The 23893-nt window shown below is 44.6% G+C and overlaps 1 protein-coding gene across 4 annotated transcripts in view; it reads right to left on the bottom strand.

Moving 5' to 3' along the window:
• RAB11FIP4 (RAB11 family interacting protein 4) overlaps window positions 1–23893 on the bottom strand; it is a 117461-nt gene that overhangs the window by 48046 nt on the left and 45522 nt on the right. For 2 of the 4 annotated variants that reach the window (XM_054083307.1, XM_009563919.2), the window contains exon 3: window positions 22152–22240. In XM_054083307.1, coding sequence (XP_053939282.1) covers window positions 22152–22240 — 89 coding nt within the window. Of the gene's footprint in view, window positions 1–1797; window positions 1909–14512; window positions 14627–22151; window positions 22241–23893 lie in introns of those variants that run through there. The other 2 variants (XM_054083308.1, XM_054083311.1) reach the window with 2 other exon arrangements.

The raw sequence follows: 23893 nt of genomic DNA, 5'->3' as shown, positions 1-23893 counted from the left end.
CACTTTTCAGCCAAAGAGGTTACAGACTGAGCCACAACTGGCTTCCCACGGACACCCTGCTGTGCGCAGCCCTGGACAGCAGGAGAGCTGATGAAGTGCAGCAGTCTCATCTGGCCGACAGTCAAATACGACGGCCCCTTCTTGAACTACACATTCGTTCAAACAAGGAACTGAAGCTACAAGGATCTGGCCTGACTATCAGATGTGTGAAGCCTTTGAACTAAGTTTCTTCCAACTTTGAACTAAGTTTCTTCTCACAGGCCTCCCCACAAAAAGCACTTGTTTGATTGCCTGATCAAAGAGCATCGATAAATCGAATCTTGACTTCCCTTCCTCCCACTGCTGTGTTCACTATTCCCCGAGGAGCAGGTCTGAATTCTTCACTCACTGTATTCTGTGACTAATCTCCTTCATCCCCACAAAAGGAGCTGCTGAGATCAGGGTGGGTGGCACAGAGCGGTCCCTGCCCCTCACGGAATGACAAGCAGATCCGCTCATCTCGCAGGCAGCTCCATGAGTCATCGCCCCCCACCCAAAGCCACACGAGCTCTCCAGCTCTCCGCACTGCTGCAAGCTGCCTTTCTGAGGGTATAGTTTTAGGTAACTGAGCTGTGAAAGAACTGCAAAGGAGGGAGCCACACCACTGCCCTGGCCTTTCACAGAACCACAGGACGGACCGGGCTGGAAGGGACCTCAAAGCCCATCCTATTCCACCCCCCTAACATAGGCAGGGACACCTTCCACTGGATCAGGTTGGTCAATGCCCCATCCAACCTGGCCTTGAACAAGTCTCTTGGCTCTGTGTTAACACAGACTTCATACAAATGTGCTTCTTCACAAGATGTGCCATGTTCTCTGCCCTGAAACGTTTAAACCAGGAGTGCAGACATCTCTGCAGTCATTGCTGTTTGCACCAAAGGCACAGGAAGAGGTTGCTATGAGCACCAAACCAGCCAGTCACGCCCACTCACCCCAATCCAACCCACGCCGGCATGACACACGCCAGGGAGAGAAGGCAGGGGGGCCTCTGTACCAGCGGCAGCTTTGGAGCATCACTCCCTGAGGTGATGCTGAAAGGCTGCACAGAGGCAAGCGATGAATTCAGACATCCCTGTGCCAAACCAGCCACGCGACCACAAACGTGCCCTCTCCTCTGGTCTGGGGTATCTCTGCAGGGCCTGTATTTCCACAATCCCTTCCTACTCCATTAAAAGCAAACAGAAACATTTGAGAAAGCGGGAAAGCTCAGAGGGAACAAGAGCCCACTGCACGTTCTAGTTCTAAATAAGAAAAAAGGTATCTTAGAAAATCCCATCCAGCCCATCTGAAGTTCCGTTTTCAAAACCACACTGTTTTATCACAGTATCTGTCTGCGGTGCATGAGGAGTGGAAGCGGGCGCGCTCGCCGCACTGCCACGCTACCCTGTTGCATCAGCAGCGCAGGAAGAGATCCGCAGAGCCCCCAGAAGGCATGCAGGGCTCCCCGCTCACGCTGGCGGGTTTGCTGTAGGTAGCACTGCCCACTCCATGCAGCCAGCTCCCTCCTGAAAAGAAATAGCTGACAAAGGGGGAAGGGTCAGGCTCTGCTTTCCCAATCTGCAAAGTTTTCTGAGACTTATGTCCTTCAATCTCGTTAATGGCTGGTTAGAGCAGTTTCACACTAATTGAAAGCAGACTGCTGTATATTTTAACTGTGGCTTTCAGCCTGATTTACATCCCTGATCTATAACACGCTTAACAAAAGATGCCTTCTGGGGGAAGAAAATGTATCACTCCTTAATTTAAAGTTGTACTTACTGAGAACGGCTGGAGAATTCTCGATAGGGAATTGCAGGGTCTCTAAGCCGGTCTTGGTAGCAGCTAAGTTTTCTCTCTTGCCTTCGCCTAAGTGGGATGTGAAGCCAGACCTGGGACACACTGTGTCTGTGCTGATGAGGGCTCTGAACTGTGTATGGTTGCCAAGACACCCGGGGCAGACTCCAAAGCCTCCAGACCTCGCCCTGGCTAAGGCATTCCTAATCAAATCTCCTTTTAACAGGAGCTTCGGCAGGGCCACGGGCATCACACAGAGCAGCAAACAGCATCATTTTCTTTGATTCAGGTGAAGCTAAGCTTTCATGCAGGGCTTTCACTGGTTTGAAACATCGCTTATTAAAAAAACATTTTCCACCTGGAATTGTAACAAGCTCTCCGGGTTAGTCTCACTTTTGAAACAAATGAATTTTCTGTTTCACTCCCCTGCTTTGAGCGGCTCAGGGATCACAGAAACCATGGCAGGATTGAAGTCTGCCTTCATGTTTGATGCTGAAATCTGCAGAGAAATCATTTATTTCTGAAAAACTAGGAGAATTTGCTATGCCAAAATTTTATGACCTGCAGTTGCAAGATTCTGAAGATCTGGAAACACAGAGAATTAATAAAATCAGCTGCTGCAGTCACACTTGCGAGTAAACTACTGCATTACGGCAACAGATCCTAGACAGTCAGATCTCATTATGTCAGGCACCAGTACAAGTTTACAAGGTCTATCCCGAAGATACAAGATCTATGAAGCTGCAGAGAGCAAGAAATAGCCAGATGAAAGGAAAACAGGAGACTGAAGTGCAGCAGAAGTGAAACTGCCTATCTGAAAACATATCACCTCGCTGCTGCATCTCAAACCAGTACAAAAGGTGTGATTTGGGTTTCTTACTCTTTTGAATTGGTTGTCCCTTTCATAATATACTAATTATGGTAATGGCTATTCCATACCTTAGTGGAGTTAGGCTGGAAACGGTTCATAGACCACACCCAAGCCTGTTCGAAATCAGAAGAGATGAATAGGCATTTAAGAATCCCATTTTCCATTGCTCTTCTATTACAGATGATGCTTAAGGCATTCCAGCTTCCTCGTTCAAAATGAATCTCTGTTTCTACACGTAAGTTGGTTACAATAAAAATGCTTACATCGTGGAAGTCAGATCACAGCTCCTCTAAATTATCATTATGACTGATCTGACAGATCATTTTTGTATTTTGGTGTTTTTTTCCCCCCTATGGATCATAAAGTTCTAAAAAAGACCACGTGTAGCGTGGCTAAAATAAACCCCTTCTTCCCAGTAGGGCCTCAGCTCCCGGTTTCAAATAGCAGTCTCGTGGAGGAGGGTGAGAAGCACAATAAGGTCAAGGAAGTACAAAGGAAAGGTAATTCTGGTTTTGCATATGGGTTTTCACATTTCTTTTTATTCCCAGAGACATATTTTGAAAGGAAAAGAATAAACTCCTCCTCTGCCTGCTTCTGGCAATGCATTTGCATTGAGCTCCGGGGTGTGCAGCCTTCAACCAGCTTCATCATTCAGACCGAAAGAGATTAAGCACGAATAGTTCTGCACATAAGACAGATCATCTGTTACTAACACTAGTTAGGGACACCCGAGGGAGTGGAACACCTGAGAGTTCACGTTCTTTACACACAGATGCTGAAGGCACATCACGCTCTAGTATTTGAGGCTCAGCTTCTAGGTCAAATCACTGCCGAGCTGGGTTTGACGTAGCCTCCCTCTCCATCAAATTCAGGAAGATAGTAAGCCATATAGCTTCTTAATTCAGTGGCTTCTCCATTTGCAGCTTACCTGGAAATACCCCACCACAAAGAAACTTTACCCCTTTTGAAAAGCCCCACTGCAGAGCTGCAGTTTCACCCTGAGCCAGAGGATGGGTCCGCTCGGCTCTGGCACCGGCGTCCCCACCGCCCAGAGCAGGGATGGAGCTCCCTCCAGCTCAGGGTCAAGAGCCGTGGGGCAGGGGATGAAGGCAGCTCCCCTCTCCCCAAGTGCCTGAGGTGCCTGACACAAACCGAGAGGGAAGGGCTCCACACTCCACAGCAAAGACCAGTGAAGATTACAATTAAATAAGTGGAGCATGATTAAAAATGTATCTCTCCCACTCACAATTTCCATGAATCTTTCACAAGGTCTAAATCTGAGAAGGTAAATTAACTCCTTATCTGCTCACGCTTTCAGCGTTTTAAAAAGCAGGGCTGAAGTCTGGAATAAATTCAGCAGGCAGCAATTTTTCAGCCTTACATGGGAAAATTTGCCTAATAAAACACTACGATTTTATCAGACTGTTTCCTTCTGTTTCCTCTCTGGTGGGTGATGGAAATTATACTCACTACTTGGCTTTGACATGTGTAACCCAGAAAAGCCTCAGTTAGCTGTAAAAATGCCAAGCGATATGTTTCTTTGTTAGAAGATGTCTGGGGCTCTTGTCGCATTCTTCTAAACACCTCAGGAAAAACTAAATGCTTTGTTAGCAGCTGGTAGAAAAGCACCACCATTAGCCATTCTCCTGAATGGAAAAGAACAATTTCTGATGAAATATAGTTCCTGTTATATTTCTAGATTGCTTTACTGGATAGCTGCCCCGTCTTTCACCAGCCTCAGGCTGAAAGGAGGAACTATAAAAGGGAAATTCAGATATGCTTGAAAAGAATTAAAAGAAAATGTGAAAATTCTCACTTAAAGATTTTTTTTTTTTTTTACAAAAAATTGGGTCAAGCGATTTTGTAAACGTTTATGCAATTAAAGAAATATATTAACAATCCAGTCAAAAACAAACTGAACTTCTCCACTCTTAAAGATATCAAAACGTGATGCTCTGAAACTTAGACAATTTCCATTCTCCTGAGCCAAAATGCTGTCAAAATTGGACATCTGGTGGAAAACAGCTTTACCATTGGGCTCGGCACTCTATCCAAAGGCCATCGCAAGAAAGAGAAGTTGGAAGATACCCAGAGAAAAACCACACCAAGCCGGGCGGCAGAGGCGAGGGGCTGGTGGCTGCAGGGTCTGAGAGCCCAGGGTTCCTCCGGCAGCCGTGCGATGGGCACAGCAGCGTGGCTGTGGGACCCCATCTCCCCCCGACACTTCTTGGGGTGGCCGTACAGGATATGTACAGCTCTGGAAAAGCCACCGTGCGGCTCCGGGATGCATCTGGGATCAGCTACTCCCGCCTAGCAAGGGCTGCTGCCCATAATGCTGCTTTTGTAGCCCAGCATTGTATGGCAGAAAGGCTTCAATCTGCCTCCTCAATGCCTGTCAGAACTGCTACAGCTGCACTATAGCTGAAGTTTCTCTCCGTGCTACAGCAAAACTACAGCTATTTATAAGCTAGCTTATTTCCAGCTCACACTTCTTCCTAGTAGGAGATACAAAGACACGTATAAAAAGCAATTAAATAAAACACAATAGATTGTGTTAACTACCAGTAACTAAGAAGCCACCTTGATCCCTTTCTGCATTTAAGATATTCACCACATGACACTGAGGCCTCCGCTCACAAAGACTTTTCAATTTTGGATTAAACATGTCGCATTGCAAGTAGCTCTGGGAACCCACGGCAGCAGATTAGAGCTGGCAAAGAGGGAAGAAGGAAAGGCAGAGGGGATAAGATCTGCAGTGGGAGAAGGGGTGCAAAGAAAAAACACTACTTTAAAAAAAGTTTTTCCACCTTGCCATGTTTCTAGGACCTGGGAACTGCCTGGCCGTGGAGAAAGAGAGAAATTACATGAACTGGCTGTTCTTACAAAGCCCGATTACACTTGCTGGGCCTCAAGTTCTTAAAACACAATCAAAATCCAGGAAAAAATCCCATCCTGAGAAACACACGACTGAAAACTGCACCACTAAGAATGAGATCAAGCCCTAGCATAACTGGAAAAGGGAGATGCAGGGAAGGCTAGGAACCGTACCCAATGGCACAGTTTTTCCTAGGAAGACTTTATTTGCTTCCAGCTTGCATGATTGCTTCTGAAAGCATGGCTTCCTCCTTTCTGGATGTTCCTGCAGAAACCTCTGCTAGTTACTCAGCAGATGATTCACATTTAGCCTTACAGACTATTTTTAGCCGCTTTTCTTTCAGCACATGTTTTTGGAGAGTCCCTGCTCTTTACAGGGTCTCTGTTTCCCTCCTCTTGCCTTCTCTGGAGAGAAGCTCTATGAGAGCAGAGCTTGCACATCGTTCCTCCTTTTATGTTCTCCACACTGCAAAGCCTCTCAGAGCACTCCTGAGGTCAACAACAGCACTCCTTATCACCACAAAGACAGATAACGGAAAGAAAACAAGCCATGGCAAATCAGACTCCAGTTCCTCAGAGTGTTTGCAGGGCTGTCCTGGGGCTGGGGAGGGCAAAGGTCTGATGGTCTGGACACACGAATAGAGACACAAAGCTGGAAGTGTAAACAAGCAGCAAATACATAGAGGAAGCTGGGTACAATCGAGCACTAAAACCCAAAAGAACATTGCTGCAATTCGTCTGGGGTAAATCTGACACCAAGACATGATGTTACCTCTTTGTTAGGGTCACACGGCTTTAAAAAAAAATGGGATTTATTAACTCATCAGCATGTCCAAGGCCAACACCGTGGAAGGTGTACATATGCCTTTCGAGCGGAACTCTGCTGTCTTAAGGATTAGTTTTATAACTGACACAGATATTGTGGGACATAGTTGATAATAACCTAAAATACGTGCAATTTAAATAATGTTATCAGTTGAAAGCCAGCTTGGGAAAGGGCCTTGTACCAGCTTACGCCAATTTCTTTCACACACGGGAACACTGTAGATGTACTAAATAATTTTTATGCTAGAAAAGTCACATGAACGAAGGCCTTTAACTGTCTTTCTTTAACTATACCCACACAAAAGCCTATTTTTATGAAACATAAGAGTTTAATATTTTTGAGGTTCCTGCCTCTCTTCCAAATTTTTTGAATGAGTCTAAATTTTTTGATGGATGGAAGTGGGACCCACACACACATGCAAAAACACACACACTTAAGACACATCACAAACATTGGGAAAAGTAACTAAAATGTAAGTAAATCAGCTGGGTGTAGAGGTGGAAACACACTCAAGGTATGAATATTAAGTAAGCTTTGATTGTAAATGGTAATTTTTATCTTTGTGATCTTTCTTGGCTTACAAGTAGATCCCGCTGCTACCATGGAGAGATTTGGCCACGTATAACCTCGCCTTTTAAGAGCATCTTGCATATTGAGCTCAAAAGTATGGCGCAAGCTCCTTAGCTTATCATCTGCTACATTAGGAAGAGCTCACAGGGAGCCAACATATGGGTGTACTTCTGAGCACATTAACAGCTGTAGGATAGCAGCTAAGTCCATTACGCTGAGCAATGGAGTTGGGTGTACTCTTTTCTTGTTGCCAGTATGGCAATGATTAGGGCTGCTGTGTGGTCCAGTAGGCTAAAAGAACTGTCAGACCAAATTAATCCCAGGAGTAATTCAAGGAAGACAGAGGAGTTACGTCAGGAGTCGTGGATCACTGTGTCCCTCCCCTTGAAACCCTCGCTTGAAAATATTAGCTATTTGCAAGCAGAAATCTGGGCTACTAAATGGTAATTAGACAGCTACATAGGAAATAATTACCTGATTATGAGTTGATTAATTAGTATGCTGTCAAGATACGATTATCCTGGCATCTAGGGAATACACTGCATTTCTTCTTTGTTCCTTACAATGTGACGAGGGCAGCATAAAGCACTTCTGCCCTAAATCCCTACAGAATTGAACCAGCAAAAGAACACAGACGGTAGCTCTCAGTACCCAGGGATTTAATGAAGCTAGAAATAACACAGCCCAGTCCTGGCACAATGGGTCAAAACCAGACAGGGAAACAGCTTTGCAAAGAGCAAGAACCAAGTAAGATCCTACCAAGCGCGCCATTCCTGACCACAAGCATGCAACCTTGCAGCGGCAGAGAAATAAGATCTGGCCATCTGCGTATGGCCGTGTAGGCACCACACTTCGTAACCATCAGCTCCAAATGTAATTGCCTTTAGTGCTTCTCACATTTAAACTCTTCTTCCAGAGCAGATCCTGTCAAATCCTTAATCCTAGATAAACCAAAGAGCCCAGGTGCCCTTTGGAAGCAACAGGACTCAAGTCCCTGTGCACACTGGTGACACAAGGCCTCCTGGCCATCACCTCCCTGGGTACAGTCAACATTACAGCCTGGGTGCTGAGCACACCGTGTTGAACTTTGCCTCTGTGTCACCCCTTAACTAGACAGCTCCCAATTAAGAACTTTGTGTGAGCCCAACCAGCTCTAGACAACATTTTCAAATGTGACCACCGTGAAAGGAAAAAAAAAAATAGGTCAGGAGGATTATGCAGGGTGACTAATGATTGCTGCATGCTGGGCTGAGATGTGAAGTCTGGCTGTGTTTTCAAAGGTGCATAATAATATGTCCTGGTCTGACCTGTGGTGCTGTTGACACTTTTTCTGAGTTGATGCCTTCTCACAAATCCCCATTAGGCTGGAATCTTGAATGCCCACCGTGAATGATGCCAGCGGAGTGGAAGGGCTATCAAACTTTGCAGAACTTCCATTTAAGTTCCACTTCATTTCTTAAGAGCCAGGCAGCAGAGGCAATTAATTAACTGTCAAGCCCTTTTGGAGTGGTCTCCTGAGGGATGGGACTGCTGTTCTCAGGTTGTGGGGCACAACGTGTTAATACACAGACAGTTCCCTGGAGCTGGTTAACAGAGAATAGGAGAGGGCTATTCTGCCCAGTGCAGCCGGCACATATAGTTAGGAGAATGCGTTTTGCAAGCCAACTCACCATCCAAATAGCCAGAACTAATAGTTTTATCCTTATTTTACTGATAGGAAAGACGACACAGTAAGATAGAGGGCATGGTTTGGCTGCCCTGCCCCAAAATCACAGGAGGTTTGTAGCAACAGGAAAAAGAATTCAGCTGTTTTCTCTCCTGACCAAGTACACCTTTCATTAATAGGGAAGTTAGAATTAATTTTTCTTATCTGACAAACGTTTATTAGTCAAGTATTTGTATCACTCTCTCCATCCCGGTCACAGAAATATATCCTTTTCTATCTATACAAGTTGAAAGAGAAGGCAACTCAACTACAGCTGAACCTTTAGATCGGACTTTGGAGGAACAAGTGATGCAGCAGCCTTGAAAAGTCACAGAAAACAGCCTTTAGTTTCTGCTACAATTCCTTGGAAAAGAGTATAAATATAGCCATACAGAAGTTTCCTTGACAAATGCAGACATACCAGGAAAAACATAACCTCTGGTTCAGCTTAACTGCGAGGAAGATCTGAAAGACATTTCATCTCAGGCCAGTCGCTGCATATGGGCTGTTGGCAGCCTGGCAAAAGCCGGGTGGGATGATGCTAGACTGGATGATGCTGGGCCCTAGACAGGGAGCCGGGAACAGCAGGTGCCAATCTGCTGTAGGAGGCAAGATACCTTCTTCGGTTCGCATAATATTTTTTCAGAAGGCCGCAGGGAAAACTCTCAGCTTTAGTAGAAACATACAGCTGTCCAATAAAACTCAGGAGTGTGGGCAAAGCTGTGAGAATATCAGCACTACCAAGACCCTTCTGAGGCACCATCACATTGATTTTCTACAGCTTTGGGGCAATGTTCACATTTATACAAGGAATGGGGGAGCACAGCACGTAATTGCATCCCATAGCTGCTAAAAAAAGTCTGGTTTTATTTCCCAGTCAACTCTATACAGGCAAAAGAGCAGAAATTTCTTGCTATAGCAAGAAGAGTCGCCTGCGACTGAGAAGGTGCAGCCCAGCAAGCCCTTTCAACAGAGACCCACTGAGGCTTTGGGACCTCCAGGCTCACAGAGGGCTCGGGCTCACACCTCACTCCTTGAGCTACTGCACAGAATTTAACCAAGGATCAATCCATTGTTTGGTCTCTGCAATAGCGGCCCGAGAAGAATAATTTTTCACAAGCTCCTTGATTTAGATCAGTCCAAAAGTGACAAGAATACTCGTCTCGTTTTTTTAAAGAAAAGCCTGCCCGAGCCGACAAGTTGATTGTTCCGTAAATCAATTTTTCTTTCCCAAGCGTAAGACCTCCAATTGCTCATCCTCTGTCTTTCATCCTAATTAAACAGCAGTGTGAAGTAATCAGCAGTATTGTCAGTGGCCCTGGGGCTGCACAGACACTTCTGAATATACAATATTAGAAGTAAACAAAGCCAATGAAGGAGATTCCCCACTCCAGCAGCTGCACCAAGACTGGCAGTGCAGGCTGGGAACATCCATGCAAAACCAAGAAAGCGCAGCCAGGGGCCTCCAGTGCCCCACATCCTGTAAACAGCAGGTCACGGAAGGCTCTCTCCCTGTACCAAACGTGACAGGGCTTTCTCTACCATTTCAGCAGGGAGTAAAGTACTTCCAGTCATCTTTCAAATTCTATTTCCGTAATCTAGTCAAATTAAAATACTGAACTACTCTTAAAACACTGATCCCTGCCCTTGACATTCACCTCTCCTGCCTAATTAATCATGTTCAATATGGAAGCATTTAGATGCCACGTGAAAAGAGATGCTGTGAGACAGTGAGAAGTTGTCAGCGGGGTTTGGGGGAAGCTTTTGGACCCCACATAATCTAAGAAGCAGTTACAGATGGTGAATTACCTCAGGAAACAAACGCGTGTGGTCCATGTGGTTCTTGTTACCCACTGGCTCTTGTGGAAGCTGCAGGAGTGCGAAGGCAGCCCCAGCTTACTGGAAAGCAGGATCTGGGATGGATGTGGTGCCTCCCCAAGTGGACCTGCACAAGCCAGTCCCAGGAGCTGTGCTAACAGAGATGAGCCGAGAGCAGATAAGAGAGGAAGTCCTACCGCAGTCTGAGCTCATGGGAGCTGATTCAGGAGAGTCCTTCCGCTCCCGAGTATCAGATTCCCTCATCAGAAAGAAGACATTGCACATAAAGGTGAGTCTGTACAGAATGCAAGTATCCAAATAAAACTAAATATGAATATTACCAAATGTAAATACACTCTTATATGTGCTAGTTTCTTACCTTTCTCATTTTTTTTTTCTAAAATGAGGTCGTCCTGTCCTCCCAGGGAAGAGGTGAAGGAAGAGCCCCACGTGAAAGGCACTATACAAATACAATCAAGAGAGACTGTCTCTTTCTGTAAAGGTTTTTGATCTAAAGAGACTACATAAGAGCTAGAGGAAAAGCTTGTCACTCCGTAGCACAGCAAGGAATGCCCTGGCTCCAAGTCAGGAAGCATCTGACAATTTTCTTTATTTGGAAAAACCAGTAAGCTTCAAGCACTGCAGAGAAAGTGCTCCAGGGCTTTCCCTGGCCCTGGGCTTTTGCCTCACGAAGCCAATGGGTCAGCGTTATCCAATACATCTCAGTGCTAAAACTTTTCTTTGTAGACCAGCAGGACATCAGTCACTCTTGGCAGGGCACCTCCTGTGGTATCCAAGTACAAACTCTTTCCTCTTTGATTCAAGTACCACCATGTGACATAGGACACCTCCTGATGGCAAAGTTTTGTCACGGTGTGGTAATCTGAGAAGTCCTACTCGAAGTTTCTTTATAGGCATGGAATCATGATAGACAACAGGTGAAAACTCTTAATTTACAGCGCAAACCTCCCTTTGAGAACTCCCCTGCAATATCTTGCCCTTGGTTTGGCACCAAGACAAACAGAAAGCTTTTAAGTTAAGTTTCAAAATATGACAAAAATAGAAAACTGGTGATTTACTCTTTCACATAACTGACAGCTTCCCAGAAGTGTCAGCTCCTGCAGCTACGCAAACCCTACAGAGAGTGATTCATAAAGGGGTGGTTGTTGATCCTTGTGCTGAAGAGTTTAGAGGTAAACAAATATTTATGAAAGGTAATATTTGTCTACTAGTCTCAAAAAACCCCGTGCATTACTCGTTCCTATAAAAATTAGATCTTGGAGACATAGCGAAATACTGACTTCATTCATTCCATAGGTCTCCCTCCTCACTTTTCCACAGGATTAACAGCAATTTAGGGATCTTTCCTTGGAAATATCTGTGCAAGCTCATTTGAAAAAAGCCAAGAACTGAACAAAGCAAAGACTGTTGGTTTACACTAAGATTCTCCCAAACTCCTAAAGTCCAACTCCCATGCAGATGTAGGGTACCTCTGTTATCACTCTAGAGCCTCCAAGTTTTTGCAGTACATTTGCATGTAGAAAGGGAGGGAGAATACCAATGAGGTTCAGACCCACTCTGTGCTCCCAGAGATAAACAAACAAAAGCAAAGCCACAGAGCGCAGATGTAAATGCATGGATCCAGAGCTTTGAAAATGCACATACAACTCCAAACACACCGAGATGGGAAAGGCCTCTTGCAAAGACAAACTGTTTGTTATCACAGTCCTATTCACACAAACTGGGAAAAGCTCCAAGGAATCACATTTTTTGATATGTCTAATTTACCTTACTGTGTCTACTTGATGTATTCCCTTTCCAAACACTTCCTGGTCACGCTGGTTTGGGACTTGGCTGCCAGGTTCACGCAGTCAGCCCAAAATGGTCATCAGCATTTGCGTCAACTCTTTATCTACATTGCCATAGCTACATTATTCCATCTTATCCTTGCTAGTAGCTTATCATAAGGCTACATACCAAAACAAGCCTTGGATCCAATGTACGCATCCACCTAAACAGCCCACTCTATCTCATGGCCGATTCCCTAGCTGATATCGCCGTCAACCGGGTAATTACAGTAACAGGCTGGGTAAAAAGGTGAGCCAAATAGCAAAACTTCTAATTAAGAGGGCCTCTCAGGGGCTTAATTAACCTTGACTGGATATCTGTAAACTTAGGAAACTAACAGTTGATGTTTTCTTTCCTGTTTCTCCTCTGTTTAGACCATGGCTCTTGGAGCCAGGGCTGTTCCACTCTGGCAGGTGGCTTTCACCAGACCTGGTGGCACTGCCCCATCAGCGCACACACAACTCCAAAACCAGCTGAAGGAAAAGAAATGACCTCCCTGTTCTACCGACCTTCAGATGAACACCAGCAGCCTCTTCTTGACCCAAAGTCACTCAACAGAAGCTGCATTGCTCTACATCCTTATTCTAGACAGGGCCTCTGTGTCCCTGATTAAAAGAAGGTCAAATAGCACATATATCAGTTTAATTTTTAATCGCAATTTCATGCTGTTATTTCAGCTGCTGGAGGCAGTGCAGCACAAATCCCTCAGGAGTAATTCCTAGATACTCTCTTGTAGGCTGCCCTACTTTTCCTTCCTGTTCTGTTACAAATTGCTTATCACAGCCCAGATGTGTGACAGCACCGGGAAAGCCTGCCTCCACCCAGCCAAATTCATTCACCATTGCAGCATGAAAAAAAAAAAAGATTAAAAAAAAAAATCACATTTTGATTCTTCTCCAGCTTCTAAAAATAGACAAGATAATCAAGATTTAATTTTTAGCTCTGTGAGCCCAGCTGAGTACGACGGTTTAATTTTCAACAGTTCCGTTCCCAGTATCAGAGGGCAATGCCACAGCCCCGTCATCTCCACAGTGGGAATCGGGTCTCAGTGCTGCCAGTAAAACCTGGTGGGGGGAGACATTCGAATGGGGCAAATTCTATGAGGTTTTGGGGAATTTTGGACACTGTAAGGGCTCAGTGTCAAATGTGAGAAGAAGAAGTGGGAAACATGTCCTAAAGCTTTCGTAACTCGTCAAAGTATTACGCAATTTAATGAACTGCACGGGTCTTCCTAATGGCAATTCTTAAGGCTACCAAAATCCCATATTTGAACCCTAAAATACTGTGGGCAGTATAGCAGCAGCTGTGTGACAAAAATGATTCCTGTAAGATTTCACCTATGGAGGATTATTTTCATGGAAGTGGAAAAATTTCTAGCAGTTCATGCAGCTTCTGATTTGAAAAATGAGAGAAGCTGCCTCCGAACAGACAAGCTGCTCTCAGTCTGGTCAGAGAGGATAGAAGGCAGAAAAGAAGCAGTCAAATCCTTTTTGTTTGGATGTGGAACGAGGGATTTTGCTGGTTTTGTTTAGCTAGAACATCTCTCTGTGTCTGAATTTTTCTCTAGAGCTTCATGATAACCTGGAATCTTGACTTTATCAATCAGCTTTTACAGGTCTATTGAGAGCTTTCTTGTGATGAAACGAAAAAGGATAAAACCCACTTACACCAATGCTTTTTACTCCCTCAAAAAAATTTCCTATTTTCAGTTTCACAGCCTTCCCACCCAAAACATCCCAAGAAAACACTCTATGTTCCAAAGTCTTCCATAAATGCAGCACAAATTTCCCTGAGCAGCAAGCAGAAACGATTATGAAGTAGAACAGGAAATAAAAAAATAAAAACAAACAAAGAGAGAAAAAGTTTCAAGTTTATAAATGAGAGGACAAACTCAAATCCTCATCTTGTCACACAAGTGTCAAGAACCCTCCGAACACTACATGCACCGCTGCTTCTGTGGATACTTTTGGTATCCCCCAAGGGCTTGATATCAGTCAAGACTCGTTCACCGCTCTCTTAGACAGCAGTTGTCGTTCTTTCACGGGAGTACAGCACAATGCTGTCATAATATTTCTTTTGTGGATGTTGTTAGTAACGCTGTATTCAACACAACCACATATTGAAGTGGACAGATTTTCAGTACAGCAAACAAAAGGCAAAAAGGACTAAACCACAAAGCCAGACTTACCTGAAGGATTAAATCAATAGGGATGTGACTTCTTCGATAGAAAGAGACCATCTTTGAGCTTTCAGTCATTTCACAGCCTCTGCCCAAAGACTGAGTCACAGCCTAAATTGGTTTATCCATGGAGAGACAAGGACAGGTGGAATATTTTGCCATGGCAACTGACAATTCCAGAAAAACCACCCCCAAAACTGTGCTCAATCAGAAAGATCAACAGAGTAGAAGCTTGAAAATAATGCCTAAGAAATTAAAAACAGAGATGAGACAGAAAATGTCTATTAAACAGAGGTTCTGTCAAAGAGATGGGTGACAGGCTTTCAAATGGTAAAGGTTTTGAAGGCTATAAAAAAAACCCTACCTGGGCTCGAACAGAAATAAATACTCAAAAGAGAGTCATAGATAAGCACAAACATAAGTGCACAAGATAACTTTGCCGCGGATGCTGCAGTTGGAACTTCACCTCCATCGCTGGGTCCCAGCAAGGATGGCTGAACTGGGCAGTCACAATTCTACCTGGTTCAAACCACTCAGCCCCATTCAGCCCTGAGAAGTGGTGAGTTTTGATTCTGATAAGTACCTGTGGGAAGTGAATAATGTTTGGCCCCTCACTGGCTTCGGCTTCTGTTACAGGAGGCAGTAGTTCAACTGCAAGAGCAGATGCTTAACATTTAAAGCAGCTGTCAGAAGATGTGCAAAAACACTGACAAACACAAACCGAGCCCAGCTTCCCAACCTCCAAAAGATGCCACTATCCGAATAAACACTAATGCATTGAGACGCCCCATTCTGAGGGCTACAGAAACGCAAGGAACCTTTATGAGGTCAGCCCCCAGCCCCGCGCAGTCTCCTGCTGGCCACAGACAGTGGGATTGAATTTGGAGTGAACAAACCCCATTTACCAGAGTGTCATGGCAAGAACTGGGTGGGAAAACATTTCTCCCAGCCTGTGAGCTCTTAGATTTCAAAATATTTTCTTGGCCCAGCTCAGGATGAGAAGGTCAAAAACCTCATATTCTTCTCAAAAGGAAATCCAAGACACATTTTGTGAAAGAGAAGAAATATTTCTTTGAGTGAGCCAAAGCATTCCTCTCCTCGCCTCGCCTTTCAGTTTTATACAACTGAGCAAAAAACAAGTCAGGGAACAAGTAATTCCTCCTTCTAAAAATTTCGGTGTGTGATGTTCCAGCAAATAAAAATTCAGACTGGTTTTGAAAAAGAAAATACTCCTCAATCTCTTTTATGGCTGTTTTTGGAGGAGTCAGCATCTATTTTGTTAGAAGATGCCCACCTTGCTCCAAGTGTAAAACTGCTCATTCTTGGTACGGCGGGTGCTCAGGGCAGCGTTTCCTGATCAGCTTGAGCAGCCAGAGAGGGAGATCATTTTTATGCAGGTGTTTTGTACCAAGGACACTTATTTTTGCATGTATGCACAAATATAAAAGAATCTAATTCAGAATATTGCCAGGTGAAAGCAGGCAATTTCCATGTAAATTAATCCCAAACAGGGGCACACTGTGCTCTTCATTGCTCTTGGTAATTGTTCACTAGGGGTTTCTCAGCAGTTGTAGTTAACGTTGCTTTCTGATGCTTGGAAAAAAAAACAGGAAAAAAATGAATTGCTGAGAGTGTTGCCCTTAGAGGTTAGAATAAACTCATTGCTGCAGCCAGCGTGTTGCCTGTGTATAATCCTGCCTACTCCTACCTAGGAACACAGACTTTTGCTCTTTGTAACCGCATGGCTGCGTTTTATCAAGATTTTCTCTCATTTCCAGTGAGAGATTCAGGCAACAATCATCTCAGGAAAAACCCAAGGTGTTGACCTAACTCCTGCCAGGATCTGAGAAGCCTTTCTACTGATTTCAGCAGGGGCTGGGATTGGTCCATAGGTTGGGCCTCCCAAAAGGTCATCTTTGGAGGTAATTGATGTGTTATACCTCCTTGGAGTGTAGCATAAACACCTCCAGAGTCTCAAGCACAGGGAGGAAAGTCTTCACATGTGAGGCCAACACCAAGCACTTGCAAGGCTGAAAACACAATGGGAGCCAACAATGACTGAGAGAGTGTGGGTGGTGGAGAAAACTAAAGGCTGATAAGAAACAGAAAAGAAAAAGCTCCCATTTACTGTGTTTAATATGACTTCTCCTTACCACATAAGCTGTTTGGTTTTTTTTCCTGTTTGCTATGGGCTGGAAAGGTATTCCCAACTTAATAACAGCTTAACACCTTTGCCTCTGCTCAGATAGGAGTGTCTCTGCCACAGAAGGCAGGAGAAGAGACGTATTTCGCATTAACAGTTTGGCAACACCTGGGTTTAATGTTAGGAAAAATAGGATCAAGAAAACAATCCTGATAAATGAGGTCAATCATTTTGCCCAAGAACACTGGCAACTCAATGGTCAAGGTGGAGCCACTACTTCAAAACACCATGATGATGAAAACACCAGAAGATGAAAATACAAAAAACTCTGGTTACACACTTTCCAAAGCTTCCCCGCTGGACCCGACACGTTTCACTCCAACTTTGCTTCAGCTTCCAGAAGGAAGGGTGTGCTTGGGTACCAGAGAAAACTATGTAGGGAGACTTTTTGTTTGGGGCTCAGCCCTGCCAGGCCTGTTCTGGAGATAAAAATACATCAATAGTCGAGCACTGGAGGATGCATGGTGCTGTCTTTAGTAAAGATCTGCATAACCTTGTGGTGCCAAGTTACTACTGTTCTGGGACTGTCGTCGTCTGTGTGGTGGATGCCACCCCAAACCAGGCAGAACAGATTTCTGGGGAGCTAGAGGTAGTAGGGCAGATGGTTCCTGGACTCAGGTAAGGTTTGATGTCTTTGCTTGCTCCTCTCTACTGCAATGACCCAGAGGGATTTACTCCCTAGCAAAACAACACTGCTGCAACTGCTGACATAAAGGGGTGTCCTCAGTGGGGAAAAAAAAGGAGAGCTTTATTTAAGATGGAAACGATAATAAGAAGAGAATTGCAACTTTGAGTTCAATAAAATATTCAATGCTTTCTTGGGCTTTGCTTTTCAATAAATAGCAAGAGACAGCACAACTGGAGATAATAACTGCAATTCCCAGCTGACAAAGGAGACCTATGCAAATAGCCCTTCACCTTTCCTCGGTTCGGCTGTGTCTCGGACCGCCGCGTGCTTCCACAGCCTTCTGAAAAACCGATTTGGATCCCCATTTTTTTCCAATGCAGAAAGCCCCCCTCTGCTCTGACATAGGTGTTTGCAGATATTCTCCAGCAGCTAGTGAAGAAAAAATTTTTTCAGACGCCAGTGGGGCACTCCTAATTACCACTGAAAAATATTTCCAAAGCAGCAGATCAGCTAGCAGTCCCAGCTCCATCCCAGAGGCAAACACAATTTATTTGTCATGTTTCAACAATTTTTCTGCTGTTCATACAGTGTAATTAATCATTTGGCAGGCAGGCAAACCCAAGACTGAAAAGGCAGCTTATTCTGTGACATGCAATCATCCTGTACCTTGTTAAGAGGCAGATTCGCTCTTATTTACAAGTGATGGCAGCAAAAAAAATGGAAAGCAAGAACTCAATACAGCAACAATTAATAACACACAAACGGGCTAGTTTAAAACAAGAGCCCTGCTATTATTGTGTCTTATAACACGCTCTTCCACTCAGTTTGCATGTATGGCATTTGGGCATTGATTTCAGATGAAAAGCCACTTACTCACATGTAAAAATACTGACTGTCCCTTCATAAACGGCTACTGAAATAGGTACCTGCTGCCTCGTGGTGAGAGGCTCCACGATCTGTCATTCATCCTCCTCTTCTGTCATCTATCCAGGTGATCTAGATTCAGGCTCCCTTCAAATCTAATCAGCCAAAAAATGCCACGTGAAGAGCTGAAAAATCCAACTCCTGTTGCTGATACCTTTTTCGCCAAACTTAGGTGCTCAGACAGAAGAGCATCTGGAGCGAGGTGACTGCTTTGCAGGGCCTGCAATGCAAAGCTTGGCCAGGGAGCTGCAGATGCAGCCAGCCTAACTCTCTCCGAGTCCTGTGGCTAGTGCTCCGAGCTGGCTAGGTGCCCACGAAGGTCCCGAGCCAGCCATTTGGAAATCCCAGACACAGGCACTTTGCTTTGTTTGAGCTGGCTGAATCTGGCTCTGGGTTTTCACACACACACACATTCTCCTGCTGTGGACTTTCTGCTGGTTACCATCTCCAAAAGGCTATCCAAGGGCTCTGAAGTGTTACCAGACGCTTGCCACAAAGCAAATCTCGCACATGGGACTAGGGAGGCTCTTGTCACCCTTCAGATGGGAGCCAAAACAAGAGTTGAGGCCATAGCAGCAAACATCACAAAATGAATTAATCAGCATCGATAAATTAGCTTCTGGCAAATTCAGAGCATTTCTATTATCTCTCTAAAGGCTGTAAGAGACAGAAATTATACTAATAAACAGCACTTGACTGAAGCATTGCCTTAAACGGAGCACAATACAGACCTTAACCAAACCGACTGACTGAATTCACAGACAGAGGGGGAAGGTTTATTTGTAGGTCCCAGAGCTGAAGAACTCTGCAACTGCCAATTCCTAACTGCAATCCCACCCCCCTAAGTTTCTTTGGCCCAGCTTTCTCTGGTCCAAAGAGAAAATGTACTCTTTGCACCATTAATCAATGTTGATGGAAGTCAGTGAGAGATTTCCCACTCATCTGAGATTTCCACACTGAGCAATCAAGTGCTGTTCGCTGTGTATCACACCTTAACAGACCCGAGCTCAATGGAAGAGCTCGTATTTCACCTGAAATATCACTGACACAGTCTCTCTTTATAGACCATTAGAAACCTTCCACCGAATGGCCTTTTGCATATATAATGAGACTTTTTTCTTTCCATTTTGGACAAAGTTTTTAAACACCAAAAACTTGTCAGCTTTTCTTCTCATTTATACTAAAGGAAAAAAGGAAAAGCAGACTATTTAGAAAATCTCAAATGAAATACCCTAAGCTCCTGGATTTTACGTATCAACATAAATTAACTGCATCCAGTTGGTTGCAATTAAAGGCTAGAGCTAGCAGTTTCCTCTTCCCCATTTGACTCAACATACAGAATCAGCCGGATCAGTTCAACACCTTACCGTGGCTTCAGCCACTTCATCTCACTTCTCGGCATTTCCCTCACCTCTTCAGGTTTCTGCCTTTGGGCTTCGGAAAGCTACAATACAGGGAGTGGGTGCTTGGGAGGGGAAGCAAAAGTGAAAGTAGGGGACAAGAGAAATAGCATGTGGCAAGCATTAATCTCCTCTGCCTCTTAAATCACACTGTGAATACAGAGAGAGAATTACAATGAACCAGCTCAGTACCAGCCTCTGTGTAAGTACAGCCCCTTGGGTGGAATAAGAGAGATGCATTCCCTTATAAAATCTCTATTTGTGCCGGCACAGCAGATGTATCCTTCTGCTGCTGGAGAATTTGACTGCACCCGAGAATTAGACGGGCATGCAAAGGGAATACTGAGATGAAAACCAGATTACATGGGCAACTACCATTTGTGCCATTGGGAGCTGCCCATAAACTTGACTACATCACCAGGAACTCACACTCAATATGGTCTGGGAGATACAAGGGGAGCTCATATGTTTCCAGTATATGTTTCCTTGGGAACGGAGAACAAATCTCATCAACATTGATAGCCTCAAATCCACCTGGGCCTCAGCTCTCTGTTCCATCAGACTGAAAACTCTAACTTTATGCCACAGCAGAGGATCCTCAAAGCAAGTTCTGAATCTGTTCACAGCCTTTCCCCAGTCTTTAACTGACATCTAGCGAACAGTTTCTAAACTGCACTTGAAAGACCTGGAGACTGTAGAAGAAACCATCCCCTCTGGAGGGCAGCTGTGCAGAAGAGCTGTGGTACGAGCACAGCGTATACAACAACGTGCCTTGTTTTCCGTCCTCTCCCCACCACAACAGCCCATCTGCCTGTGGGCAGGTGGAGAAGAACCTGGTTCTGCTCGGAGGCTGCACACAGACTGCATTGGTGCAATTAAAGCAGGCAAACAGCTGCCGGGCTGGACTGCGACAGTGCCACCCACTGCAGGGACCGTAAAGGGTGGCTGGTGGCCATCAGAAGTCCTACCTAGGAGTGATCAGCAAGGCTTTCGCCACAGCACTGCCAGATCAACTCTTTCTGAACAGCAAGAGTCACCCTCTGCCCTTTCCTCTCCCAGAGGCACACATCTAGAACTCCAATGGGAAACTCCTTGGTCACTATCTGGATCAGCAACCACAGCTCCCACCCTCAGGCTCTCCTGGTGGGTAGGTAGCGGGAGCGGTGCAGTTTGTGGCCATCTCACAGTTTGTCTTCAAGCTCTCTCTGCAGCACCTCTTTGGGTGACAGTAAATGAAATTCCTGAGGAAGAAAGACCCAACAACCCTACTGCCTGCCTTCAAAGAGCATCAGAATGAGCCTGCAGTGCCTACATAGCAATAGGGGTATATCCAGAGTTTGCAGAGAGCCTGCTTTCCATTTTATTACCTCTACCAACTATCGCAAAACAGGGAGGAGTCTGGCTTATCATACCTATTACGGTAACAAAGCAACAATATGGTGGGTGTCTATGTCATCAGTTACAAAAAACGTAAGGGTTTAGAAACAAGCAGAGTGATGGTGGAGTCAGCCTGCCACAACCCAGGTACTCAAACCAGCTTGTCATTTCATCAAGCAAAAAGAGCCAAAATGCCCAGACAAGTCTTCCTTATTAAGAAAGTTTATGACCTACTGTTCTGCCCTACTGTTTGCAGTCATGGAGGACTCCTTCCACCTTGTGAAAGACATCTTCTGCACTGACGTAAAGGAAATTTCCTTAAAAATAGCGGAAAACTTTTCATGTAACACCAGCATGCTTACTCGTGTCTTTCCTCACTACACAAGTATTGTTCTCACACTTCATCACCCGGAAGGTAAAGTGATTTCCCTACTGATTTCAGGATCACTTGTGGTCTCATAACACCATTGACACGCAGTTCTTATCTGAACATACAGTGCCAACATTACCTTTAATGTTAAGACTTTACACACATGGAGGTGATTAAAACCAAAGTAAAAGGAAGGAGATACAAACGGATCCTTAAAGAAAAATGAACACCACTCTGCTTGTTAGACTGCGCAGACACTGCCAAATTAAGGATACAGATACAGACCTTTAATGGTTTGAAAATATGCTATACCTACCAGCCAGAATATTATCAAGGTTACCAAAGGTGTGTTGTTTCTGCTTTCCAACAGCTGTTGAATCCCTGTTTATTATCTGCAGAAGGTCTCTGAGGACTTGTTCACCTACAAAGTTTGACTGATTTAATTAGATAGAAATCAGTGTTTTCCACTTGTGTGTACAGCGAGCTTGTACGTGACATTTCCCTTCACAGCCAAGCGAATACTGAGGCAACGCTATCCAAATCCTAAATACTCTTAAAACAGCTCACAACTACCCTGTGTAAAACACAGCTTAAACCAGTATGGAAGACTTGCTAACAGTCAAGAATCTAGGAAGGGAAAGTCAACAGGCCAAGTAAAACAACAGCATTTACAATGACCCATCTACACATCGCTCCAGAGGCTCCCTCAGCCCACTAACACAAGACAGAATTAGTGTTTCTCTTACCTGGTAATAGTAATCAACATATTGTGGCTCATAGTGTCGAGGCCCAGAGTTTTCAGGAGACAAGACATCTTTTAGTAGCTCTTCACAGCCTGGCAAACAAAAACAAGAGCAAATGGTCAGGCTGACAGTTTATCTTCCCAAAGACTGCATGGACAACGGAGGAAGAAACACAGGTTTGTAGCTAATCCGAATGCACAGAGCCTTGAAAACAAGCTCTGGAATATGTGTAAACACCTGTAACAAAGCCCTGCCTGCAGAGTTCTGCACAGCACATACTCAGGACGCAGCACTTAAATAAGCACAATTACACTAATACTGACTCTCAGCACAAACACACTACATGCAATGAAACTGAAAGCTGAACACTGTTTGGCTCGGTAAACCGTCCCATGGGACAGAAACCCACCCCCAACCAACCCAAGGCTCTAAAGTCAAGCACTGGATTTGCTGACTTGGCAGGAGTTGGTATCTACTGCACATCAGCGTCAGATTTTCTCTAAGTGACAAAAGGGCAATACCCACATGTCACAAACTGCCCTTCAAAAAGATCCCTTGTCACAGAGCGTACAGCATTTGGCAAGTGTCTAAGCACTGCAACCTGAGATTTTCAGCTGCTGTGTTTGCTTTTGTTACCAACCGCATTTACAGCTGGAAAAATCAATGTGTTTCCCCTAGTCCTTCTCTCATCTGGAAACCTCAGACAAATACAGAAACACTGAAGTCACCAAATGCCTCATTCCCCATTAATTACCAGTGACCACACTTGGCATGTGGAGCTGCAGAAGGCAGCAATATCAGGCCAGGTTATTTTAGAATAACCAGTTTACAGCCTTGGGCCGAAAATGTGTGGAACCATTTCAGTGTGTGTTGTTCACTATCCTACTTGGAAGCTGCAATTATCCAGCAATATTCTCCTCTTCTGTCCCATCACTAATGCAATACATGCGGCTGGGACATTGCTCGCCGATACCCACCCATGAGGCAGAGGACCTGTGACATAAGAAAGTGTGAACTGCACAGGTTTATGCTGTTAGCTGATCTTCTCTCTTGTTTGTAAGATGAAGGAATAACACCTGTAAGGGTGAAGATACCTTGTGGTTATAGAAGGGAGGTCCTTAGAAAGAAAACGAGGATTTAAAAGAACAGAAAAGGTGACCAGATGGAGGAGAGATATGGGAGATCAATATGTTGTCTCCCATCCAGGCATGTGTCGGAGGCAGCGCATGGCGGGTGAAGCAACCATTAGGATCTCGGGAGCGTCACATGGACAGAAGCAGCAGGACTTTGTTCCCTCTTTCAGCTTCTGCAGCAAAGTGAGATTTTTCAAGTGGTACAGAAGGGAGAATAAATTAATAAATAATTAATAAATGATCTATTAATTGCCCCCTTCTGTGCATTTTTCACTTTGCTGGAGAAGTTAGTAGGCAAGAACGGTGTGTTAGGGTCACCTCCCAAAGAAGAGTTCACCTGGGAGAAACAATCCAAACAAATAAATTACTGGCTGATAGAGGCCAAGATGTTAAATTTATTTGCCTAGAGAGGGAATCTTTCTATACAACTTGCCCTGCCCGTGGCTCTCACATTTCCCAACCAGCCACCAGCCTTTTCTTTATCCTGGTTTTATCACTATGTCAGCTTGTGCTTGACTGAGGTTATCCTATAGTCTTCTTACAGAGGAGAATTCAATTTATTGTTTGTACCTTTTGACATTAATAACCACAGCTTATTACTCATCAAGCCGC

This window comes from Cuculus canorus, chromosome 18, assembly GCF_017976375.1.
Source record: "Cuculus canorus isolate bCucCan1 chromosome 18, bCucCan1.pri, whole genome shotgun sequence".
NCBI classification, from domain to species: domain Eukaryota; kingdom Metazoa; phylum Chordata; class Aves; order Cuculiformes; family Cuculidae; genus Cuculus; species Cuculus canorus.
Note: the sequence above shows the minus strand (reverse complement) of the source record. Positions and strands in the feature narration are given on the sequence as shown.